Here is a 10,464-nt window from a genome sequence, read left to right as displayed (position 1 = left end):
CACGAGTTCCTTTCCCAAGGGGATTGCGTGACGAGCGAAAAGAAAGTCTGCGTGTGAGGCTACTCAAACGCGGATGATGTTGGAAACCCAGAGGGAGCTGCGCTGAGAAATATTTGAGCAGCTTTGCGAACAAAAAGTTTCTACATGAATTTTGAACACCATAAGTATTAATTAACAGTAGCAATGAAATCCCTTCGTGTGCGTACACATTTGGAGAAACCCAACTTCAACTACGACTTTGCGTTGTCTGAGTGATTCTTGTATTAGTTTTTTCTTCTATCTCTTTCCCCGCTGAGACGAAGTGAGATGCCACTGACAAAAAAATAGACTACACAGTCCAATTCTTTTCCGTTGAAGGCCAAATTGAAGATGGTTAGAACGCCTGAGCTTTGCACTACATGTAGAACCAAATAAAGAAAGCGAACTATAGAAAAACTCGTTTTAATATTATTATTTCTTTAGTATAACAACAGACAGGAAGGCAAAATATAGCCATGCGTGAGGCTGAGATTTTGGAGCAAATGTCATATAGCTGTTTTACAAATTATAGTGAGCTTAGTTTAAAAAAGGGGACAAAAAATGAGATATTAGGGGGTCTATTACTTCGACAGTGACGGCGGCAAAAACGTCACATAACAAGCAGCGTCGTGTTCTCTCAAATTTTATGGCGATTGTTCGAACTTGTCAAATGTAGGCAAACTCTCCTGGAGTTGATTTCCTCAGAACTTTATCCAAGTTCAGTGAGACAAAAAAAATGCAATGTAATTCATATCATTTCTGTACGTCCTCCAGAAAACGTAAAAATAAGCATTTTTACGTCGTACTCAAGCACTGTTAGCAGAGAATGTACAAAAAAGGGAGATGCACGAGCAAAGTTGTTGGTTTGCAAATCAAACTTACTGCATTTTTGACGTTCTCGCGGCCGTTGCTGTTGTGACATGTTAACCTCCCTATTGAGTAAACTGTTCATTACACAATGCGCTACAAAAAGTAGTTTTGATAGTTGCAGAATCTACATGAAAGAAGAGTCTCTGCCACACTTAAGTCAACAATAATGGTAGCTCTTCTCTCCAGCTCTGCATTTGAAGTTCAAACACTTCTCACATCTAAGCTATTTACATGAGTCACTCGTTAAGTTATCTGCCAGCACTGTCATCTCTATTTCTCTTTTGACCCCCTCCTCCTCTGCCCCCACCACGCCCACCGAATGAACCACCTCTTCCACCTCCACCTCCTCCTCCACTGCTGTGGCCTCCGCGTCCACCTCCACCACCTCCACCTCGGCCACCACGCCCTGTAAAATGACAAAATGACCAGAAGAACATTTTTTAATGCATTAAAATAATACAGTCAACTCTCTCTAAGACGGACACTTTGGGACAGGCACTAAGTGCGTCTGTCTTATAGAGAGTCAAACAAAATGAGTAAAGAAAGGCAGGCACCAACTCTAAGTGTCCGTTTTACAGAGGTGTCCGTCTTATAGAGGTGTCCATTAAGGGAGAGTCGAATGTATTGCTATAGAGCAATGAAAGTCTATCATCATTTTGCTGTATTAAATAACAGATGTTCAGATGTACGTGATAGACTTGAAGTTTGAAAAAAAGTTTATTTATTTATAGTGTCAAGAAAACTACTTAAAATTACACCTAAAAATTCAACATTGTATTTAGTAGGGCCATATATTAACTCTCTCTTGTTTGAGTTCACCCCTATAATGTAAAGGCTTGAGGTACACAAAAAAGACTTCCAGTTTAAGAGGACAGGAAATTGGATGAAACAATAACCCCTAAAACAAACAATGGATTATTGAGCATGATTTTACCTGGTCTCCCTGTGCCTCTGCCCTTTCCCTGCTTAACCATTTCATCCTTTACCATGTCTATCACCTACGTGTAAGATAAATGAAAATCAATAACAGAAAAAGAGCCAGTAACATAAGGAAGCGAGGGGTTTGACTGTATTTTGTACCTCATCTGGAATCCTGAGATATTTTATATTGCTACCTCTCACATAACATTCGGGTATTCTCCAAAACCGGTCACCATCCTACAGGAAAGAGAAAACAAAACGACAAAAACAAGCCATGTTATATCAACATTCTCAAAGGAACAAAAAGAATTCTCAAAGGATATACACCTTGCTCACATTTAAACCATTAATTTTGCCATTACCTTATCACCACGTATTAGTATAGGTAATAGCATGATTTGTAGTGATATTTGGAATATATACCACGAGTGATATTTCGAAATTGTTAAACGTAATTTCACAAGCCGTTAGGCGAATGAAATTTAAGACAATTTTGAAATATCACGAGTGGTATTTATGCCAAATATCATGTACAAATCATGCTATTATTTGTTTACACTACTACCCACAAAAGGTTTGTAATTTTCACATGTAGGTATTTCAAATTAAGCTGAAATACCACTGCTCTAAGCCAATCAAATTTCAGAAATTTCTCATGTAGTAGTATAAAACAGCCAACCCTTTGGCCTGACAAAAAAACAGCTGACATTTCGCGACGCCACCTTGGGATTCCCCATGAAGTGAAGTCTGAGTAGTGACTGCAGAAATTCCATACTGATGACACATCACTACACAGGTCTGGGTAGTGCTTCCGATTGGTTGCAGCAAATTTCTTTCATGGCACAACCAGTCAGAAGCACTACCCAGACCTGGGTGGTGCCACGTCATCAGTATAGAATTTCTGTAGTTGTTTCTCAGGCGTTATTTAGCAGGAAAACCAGTGGTGGCGTCACAAAATGTTGGCTGTTTTCTGAGGCTACTAACCCTACTGCACGCCACTCTGCCAACAAAGTGTGGCAGAACTCATCAAGATCTCAAGTGTACAAAGGCATTTTTTCCCAACCTGCACTGACTGCCAACTGAATCGCTAGATTACAAATAATATGGTTTCTCCATGTCATGCTATTGCAAAAAGACGTTCAACCACACGTAATCTTTTAAGATTACGTGTGGCAATGCCAAAATCTTAAAAATTTTGGCATTTGCAGTGAGGGTGTGTGTGCAAAAGTCATGCTCTGCAGACTGGACTACGGGCACAGACCATTCGATTTTCCCAGAAACATGTACATGTTAGTCTGGAAAACATATCTAGCACGATGGAGGGGCCTCGAGTATTTAGAACAAATGACTCACCCTGGAAGTGCAAATGACCTCTCTAAGGTTGATGTTCATCCAGTTGTCACAGCTCACAAGATGTCCATTATACGTCTCACCATTTTTCAATTCCACCAACTGGGGAAGAAAAGGAAATTTTATAAAGCTTGGCCCAAGCTAAAAGGACGTAGATAACCAAAGGAAATGAGGCATCTCTTTTTGCAGAATGTGAGTATCTAACCCTTACCATGGGATGGTTTTGCGCTGTCCGTAAAAGCGAAAGAGGCAGCTACAATCAAGAAAGAGCCGTTAAGACTTACTGAATAAAAACAGTATAAAATATAATTTGAGAACGTCTTTGAAACGACTACCTACCACCATGTTGAATGTCAGATAAAGACCAGCCAGGTTACAAAGCCTTTCTTGGTAACCGCGCTAAAACCATTGGAGCGCCTGTCGCAAACTGTTTCACTGGCATGTTGCAGAATGAACTCTTCGAAGAAAAGGAAAGATAATTCCTTTAACGTTGCATTAAATAATGCCAAACAGATAAAGTCTAGCTCAGAAATTAGAAGCAAACTGTTAAATAAGTTTTTCTTAGAAGAGGACTTCAAAGTTAAATTTGCAGAGGCATTCAGGTATGTAGAAAGCGTGAAACATCTGTTGTTTTGAGACATTGAGTTGTAATAATTTGAACATTTTCCTGTAATGTCAGCTGATTTAATTCATGTCTTTTCTCTAGGAATGTGGAGAGTTTTAATGGTGAGCGTCACACCCCGGTATATTGTCTCTTTAAAATGCTTTTGTGCGACATTCATGGTTAAGTGAATCATTTTTTCTTTTTTATCTTTTTCAATAGAAAAAGGATCAGTTATACATAAATCGCCATTTAAGTGCTGTCTTATTCCTAACTTTATCTCAGATGAAGAATTTTTAGAGGCTTTAGAAAAGGAACTTATTCAACTTAGGTTTTTTCAGAAGTCAAATGACTTATATAAATTTCACCAGGTAAGCTGGTAAAAAGATTTGTTGTAACTTTCTTAACTTCTTAATATTATTATCTTCAAATTCTTGTACTTTGCAATCTTTATCTTAATTAATTGACTTTGCTTGCCTTGCATACTTTAGAGTGACGACTTAAAAAAGTCATCCAAGCCAAATATCACTTCTCTAAGGTTTGCTCATTAGGTTTTTTTGCTACCAACAGCTGTAAAATACTAGTAAATGATCATATACAACAACAACAACAACAATCTTTATTTGTACTCACTCTCTTGCTCAACAATAAATTTTGACAATGAAAATGTTAGTAAAATGAGAGTACTGGCTGCCTGGAATAACCATGATAGGGGCTAGCAGAGACAGGCAGCCAGTTGACATCAGCATCAAAAAGAAAATATAATTTAAAGGTCAGCAAGATAATGCCTTTTTCCCCGCTGACTGCTCTGGAGTTTAAGGTTTAAAAAAATGAATTTGTTTCTGTTACAGTAAATGGTCTAAAAAGGACATGGTGAGACATGGTTCATCTTGAAATGATAATGGTAGTGTTAACAACTGTTAAATGTTGATTGAACTGAGTACTGAATGATAATCATATGGAGGCTCATTATCCAATTAATTATTGTTAACTATTTTATTTTCTCAGGAACATATTATATAATGAGTTTAGAATGTGGCTCCAGGACATAACTGGTTTTGCTGATCTCACTGATCAAGTTGACATGTCATGCTCTAAATATGAACATACAGGTGAATAACTCATGTCATGACTGCTTGATTCTCCCTACTGATTGCCTTAATCTTTTTTGTGAAACAAAAAGAGAATTTCAATTTAGATCAGTCCCTTTAATTAGCCATTACATTCATAATGCTGTCAATGTCAGGTCAGATCCTCACTGTTTTAGGTAAGCATCTGCAGCAAGCATTTCTGAAGGAGTTGTTCTGAAAATTCACAGCTGGAAATCACACTGAAACTTTTGCTCTGAACTCCCATAAAAATTTTTGCCACCCAGGCCAGTGTCCTGTAAACTATATATGGTTATATAAAAGTCCTACTAACAAAAAAATATTTGATGTTTAAGATACATTGTTATGCCACGATGATGAACTTGAAGGAAGACGAATTGCTTACATATTTTACTTGGTTCCAGATGACTGGGACAAAAGTGATGGAGGTATTGTTCACATTTTCTCTCAAAACAATAAATAATTGATTCGTTGGATAAGTGTTTGAATTAAATATTAACATAAAGAGGATTTATTATTGGGGATCTACCTAATGATATTATTATATTGTAATGCTTGAAAGTATGATATTATTTATTTTTGAATTTACTCTTTTCCTTTTTCTTAGGAGCCCTTGATCTATTTTCAACAGATGGTAAGGAAATAGTTATCATGCTATTGAAGAAGTCGTGGTTGTCTTTTTTTATTGTTTTTGGAATTTAAAGTTGATTTTAATTTTCATTTACTGTAAGTTGTTCCAGATTCAGTACCATATGATTTTATTTAGTCACTTGTTCATCTAATTTTTCATATTAATTTTTCTGACATCAACAGAACATGGCCAACCAGATCAAATTACAACATCATTAGTTCCTCAGAGGAACTCCTTGGTTTTCTTTGAAGTGACTCCTGTTTCATTTCATCAGGTTTGTAAATCAAACATTGCATTAACTGTCTGCAAACCTATGTGTAGATGACTGTAACTCTCTGAGAGCCTTCCACATAGACTTAGTGGCAATCCTATGAGAGGATAAAACTTACAAAATTTGTAGGGAATTGCTTTCCAGTTTAGACCATGTCTGCTTTATGATCTCTTATCATAAATCATGAGAGACAATAAAAGAAATAATATACCATGATAGAATCACTGTAAGTTATCATGTTGGGTGCAGAGAAGTTGGCTTAACAACTCTATTGTTTGTCCCAGTTTAGGTTGCTGAAGTGTTGTCACTTAATAAAACACGACTGTCAATCAGTGGATGGTTCCATGGAGACAACATTGACAGACCTGTACCCTATCAAGAGCCACACCCTAAATCACAAACACCTTGTGCTATGGAGGTAAATAGAGCAGGCTAGTGAGAATTTGCATGTGAAATCAAGGGATAATCTTGGTAAAAGTCTTCGTATAGTAAGATGGGGTTTAAATTTAATAATTTATTAATTTTGTGTGGCTGTAGACTTGCTGTGTTGTTAAATTGATTTGTTTTGTGTTTTCATTTAGGATGAGGCACTTGTGGAATGGATCAACCCCATGTATCTTGATACAGGTGTTGTGAAAGACATCAGGGCACGATTTAAAGAAGAGTCAGAAATACAGCTTCAGGAATTTCTTCTGGTAAATTTTTGTTCTGTTACAGCACTTGAATTAACTTCTAAGCAGCACCAGTTAAGCTGTCCAGTTAATATACTCGTATTTCTGTTTCTGGCTGGTAGAATAATTATGATCTTTACACGTATATGTTGTGGTTAATTTTTTTATCTCAGAAAATTTTTCTTTTTCTTTTGTTTCAACTTCATTAGCATACATTACCATACCCAAAAACAAAAGAAAAACAAAAATTACCTGAGATAAAAATTAACTACAACATATACAAAAAGATTTTCTTTACCAACAAAGAAGTCGCAGAAGGACTGTTGAAAACATAAGCCTTTTATTATGCAAATTAACTTCCTTTCACCTTTAAATAAAACTCTCATTGCAAATGAAACTAAAAGTGTATGAAAAACATAGGTAAGAGGTAACTTTTCAATGTGGCTGTTTTCTTTAGGAAGAGAAATATCATGAAGTGTTTGAAGCACTGCACAGTGCAAATGTTAATTGGAGATGGCGAGGGCCAGCCAATAAAAGGTAACATAGTCGGTCAGTACAAAATGCAGACTGTTGCAGACCATTGTTTTCATCATGCAAAAGAGAACAAGACAAGAATAGTCCCATTGTTTTCTAACCCTGAAAACAATGGTCTGCTGTCAGTCTGCAGTCTGCATTTTGTAATGTCCCGTAACATAGTTCATACGGCATGGTGGATGTACAAATACAGTAGTACCAACCAAATTAACATTTTGTTATTTTGACCATATTCTTTGGGCCCAAATTTCAAAACACTTCTAAAGTTGGGGTTTAGGGCAAATGACAAAGTTAATTTGTACCATACATGTGACCTGTTTTTTCCACAACCTCATAAGAGATACCCATAACCTTTCTGGTTAAGAATGGCTGTGGACGGTTTTTATTAGCTCATTTCCAAATTTGAGAAATTAGAAGCTTGAATCTGACATCTGCTGTTTGCTATTAACGTGATTTTTATCTTATTATTTTTCCTTGTCTGCACATTATCCCATTGAAAGGTATTTACAGCAACCTTTCCTTTCCTTTATGTGTTTTCTGGAAAACTATCAGTTAGGTTGAACCTCAGTTAATAATTTGTTTTGTATTTTGTGGTAGACATTTCGAACAAGCTGTCATGGAGTCATTGCCACCTATTGTTCAACAGCTGACCAAGTTACTGCAGTCTCAACCGATGTTCAAATTACTAAGGACTATGACAGGACTAGAAATGGCTGACGTGCCACTTAGTGATGATGATGATGGTAACAGTGATGATGATGACGGTGATGATGGAAGGAAGGTATGGGGTGAAGATGGAGAAGTCTGAATGCAGAATTCACGCGCGAAAGTTTGTTGCGGGCCCTAAAAGAGGCTATAAAATGTTCGCGAATTTGAGAAAAAGGGTTCTTCGGATTGTACAGTCAAAGTAAAGGTAGAAAGATCGTTCAAGATACACTAAAATTAGAGATGAAGACACGAGTCAACCTTCAAGCTCGCTGATGTGTAGAATGTCACGTAGGACTTGTTTTTCTTGATGAAGTAGACAAAGCCGGTTGGTTGTCTTCATTGAGACTTGTTTCTGTTGATCACCTTACGTGAAAAGCTGAGTCCGTCGTTAAATATTGATTATTATTAATTTGTTACTAATTAACGCCATCTTTATCTCTATAGAATGCTAATAAAAACAGAGAACAGATCCCTAGTTGCCATGGTGATATACGCCGTTGGGGGCATGGTTGTTATACGTTGATTCATGATACCGATCCCGAAGGAGCCGAGTTTGCTTTAGATGCTTTGTTATACATCGGTGGGAAAGGTGAGTACACTGCAGCCTCGTTCCCAGTCGTCCTCGGCGATATCGGATGTGACGTCACCTGTCGAGCAATTGCGCTCAGTTCCAAACCTCTTCCGTCCATTCAGATAGCGCGAACTGACCAGGGGACGAGGCTGAGTACTAAACACAAACGACCTTAACATGGTCACCGCTGTTCTTTAGGCGGAAAAAGGCGAGAAAGAAAAGGGGCTAGCAACACAAATGAAGACGGTCGACTGAAAACGGACCTAAGAGAACGGACCTGAATAATAGTGCAGGAATTAGCGAAAAGAAAACTTAGCAGGGGGTGAAATGCCATTAGGTCTAAGTTGTAAACCAAGGGCCTCATATAAATATAAAAAACCTACTGAATTTATTATTTGTTATTTTCCACTCTTTGTTTTGTAAGGTTGGAAGAGCGATTATGGAGGATATACCACGTATTTGACCAGCGGAGAAGACGAAGAGGTATTTTGCAACATTGTTTGAAAGGAAAAAAATGTTCCTTCTTATTGCCAAGTTAATGGCTAGAATGTAAGGATGATCGACTAAACCTTCTCTTATCTTCCTTGTAAGGAGTTCATATGAAATACGGAGGTTTCTTCTCAAATTTTTCTTTTTAATTGGGAATTTATTTGGGAAAAGCTTATGTACTATGTGCATTATTTTCCTTTGCAAAACAATATAATTTTATAATGAAATGCTGAGGGTCGAAATTGGAGGCTTGAAATGCACTGCGCAGCCGCAATGATAGTCCCACCCATTAAATCGTTACCGTATATCGCTTGTTGAGGACCAGCAGTGAATAAGAGAACTTCGCAGTCAAAGATTGGAGTGTCCTTAGTGAGACAAATTAAAAAAGAACCCTAACATTGGGGTATTCCTTAACTCAAAAAAATGTACTTTATTTGAGTGTAAATATATGTGACACGAGAGTACTAATTGAGGGCTCTATTTTTACGTGACCGCCATTTCACCATTAGGGAGCTTTAGCATCGACGACGGCAACGGCAGCGAAAACGCCAGTTTTAAAATGAATTCCCGTTTTTTCAATCTTTGTTGCGTTTATTCCAATTTGCTGAAAATGGCAAGTTGAGGAGAATTTCCCTGGAGTTGATTTCTTGAGGACCACATGCACTCAAGTTTAGAGAGAGAAAAAGAGATTCGTCGTCGCTTGTTTACGTCCTCCATAAAACTTGCAATTAGGCATTTTCACGTCGTAGTCGTGCAAGGACGGTAAAGAAATGTACAAAAAATCGTGATGCACGTGCAAAGTTGTTGTTTTGCGTAATAAACCTATTGCTTTTTTGACGTCACTCGTTGTCATCGCCGTCGTCGTTGCTAAAGCTCCCTATCGTCATCTGAGCCGCGCGGAGGTCTAGCCTTTGGCAGTGCAAAGGCAACACCTTCATTTCTCAGTTATTTTAAGTCCCTGAGTATTAGTCCGGCCCTGGGAATTGAACCTGCGACCTGCCGCTCTGTAGACAAGGGCTCTACCTACTGAAGCTACTCCTGGCGCGCTGAACTGTGGCAAAAGTTTACCGCCTGGCGTAGCAGCAAGCCACACTGATTACAAATCTGTTTGTATTGTTTCCCGTAGCTGTTAACCGTTCATCCTCAAGAAAACTCCTTGGCTTTGGTTTACAGAGACAAAGAAACTGTTCGATTTGTGAAACACATAAACCATTCCTTGCTGACCAATGAGGGCTCTGCTGACAGACACCTCAACTTTCTTGACTTTTCTTTTGTGTATTTTGAATGATGACAAAACATCAACTCGATTAAATCTCTCGTAATTGACCCTTAAACAATTGCTTCAGGGCTTTGGTAAATTTTCCGCTGTAAGGTTAGCTTTTTAAAAGATCCCAATAAGCTATTCTATAGTTTGCTTAAATGTTTAGCTTGAGTGAGGAGAAAAAAAACAGAAAGCAGTATAATTTACTAAGACCTTCTCTTAATCCATTTACGCACTTTTTCTTACAGCGAATGCTTTTATAAAAAAAAAGGTTAGTTTTGTCAATATTTTTAAAACGCGCCAAAATAATGATTACCGAAATAAGTAAAGGTTCAAGTGCTATGTGATAAGTCTTCCTTGGGAGTATCTAACTTGAAGTAAGTAGCACAGGGACTGTTTTATCTCACGTCCAAGAAAACACGCAATGATAAATAGAGAGGAGTAAATTAAATACAATGA

The 10,464-nt window shown here is 37.7% G+C and overlaps 3 protein-coding genes across 3 annotated transcripts in view; 2 read left to right on the top strand and 1 right to left on the bottom strand.

Moving 5' to 3' along the window:
* The window catches only part of LOC140921829 (melatonin receptor type 1A-like), a 6,739-nt gene extending 6,682 nt beyond the window's left edge, over positions 1-57 (top strand). Inside the window, exon 3 of the mRNA XM_073371830.1 lies at positions 1-57. This exon is cut by the window's left edge and continues 652 nt beyond it. Coding sequence (XP_073227931.1) covers positions 1-57 — 57 coding nt within the window.
* A 368-nt stretch (positions 58-425) lies between these two features.
* On the bottom strand, positions 426-3,523 carry LOC140954014 (U6 snRNA-associated Sm-like protein LSm4). The gene is made up of 6 exons (XM_073403403.1): positions 3,499-3,523; positions 3,371-3,412; positions 3,163-3,261; positions 1,969-2,046; positions 1,823-1,886; positions 426-1,294 (listed from the first exon to the last, which is right to left on the bottom strand). The coding sequence occupies exons 1-6, from the start codon at positions 3,502-3,504 to the stop codon at positions 1,137-1,139; spliced, it is 447 nt and encodes a 148-aa protein (XP_073259504.1). The 5' UTR covers positions 3,505-3,523; the 3' UTR covers positions 426-1,136.
* Positions 3,517-10,341, top strand: LOC140954015 (prolyl 3-hydroxylase OGFOD1-like). The gene is made up of 15 exons (XM_073403404.1): positions 3,517-3,761; positions 3,866-3,885; positions 3,983-4,131; positions 4,252-4,298; positions 4,769-4,872; positions 5,205-5,297; positions 5,477-5,503; positions 5,683-5,774; positions 6,061-6,189; positions 6,353-6,466; positions 6,900-6,979; positions 7,574-7,757; positions 8,129-8,273; positions 8,680-8,738; positions 9,871-10,341. The coding sequence occupies exons 1-15, from the start codon at positions 3,610-3,612 to the stop codon at positions 10,030-10,032; spliced, it is 1,557 nt and encodes a 518-aa protein (XP_073259505.1). The 5' UTR covers positions 3,517-3,609; the 3' UTR covers positions 10,033-10,341.
* Positions 10,342-10,464: the final 123 nt, after the last annotated feature.

This window comes from Porites lutea, chromosome 12 (genome assembly GCF_958299795.1).
Source record: "Porites lutea chromosome 12, jaPorLute2.1, whole genome shotgun sequence".
Lineage (NCBI taxonomy): Eukaryota > Metazoa > Cnidaria > Anthozoa > Scleractinia > Poritidae > Porites > Porites lutea.
Note: the sequence above shows the minus strand (reverse complement) of the source record. Positions and strands in the feature narration are given on the sequence as shown.

What these genes read in the sequence shown, in the direction of transcription:
- LOC140954014 (XM_073403403.1), bottom strand. An exon ending in CAGCGCAAAACCATCCCATG is followed by an intron (nt 3,262 to 3,370) that starts GTAAGGGTTAGA and finishes TTTCTTCCCCAG; the next exon opens with TTGGTGGAATTGAAAAATGG. An exon ending in ATCTCAGGATTCCAGATGAG is followed by an intron (nt 1,887 to 1,968) that starts GTACAAAATACA and finishes TCTTACACGTAG; the next exon opens with GTGATAGACATGGTAAAGGA.
- LOC140954015 (XM_073403404.1), top strand. Translation starts at nt 3,610, where the DNA reads ATGAACTCTTCGAAGAAAAGGAAAGATAATTCCTTTAACGTTGCATTA. An exon ending in GAATGTGGAGAGTTTTAATG is followed by an intron (nt 3,886 to 3,982) that starts GTGAGCGTCACA and finishes CTTTTTCAATAG; the next exon opens with AAAAAGGATCAGTTATACAT. An exon ending in CTCCTGTTTCATTTCATCAG is followed by an intron (nt 5,775 to 6,060) that starts GTTTGTAAATCA and finishes GTCCCAGTTTAG; the next exon opens with GTTGCTGAAGTGTTGTCACT.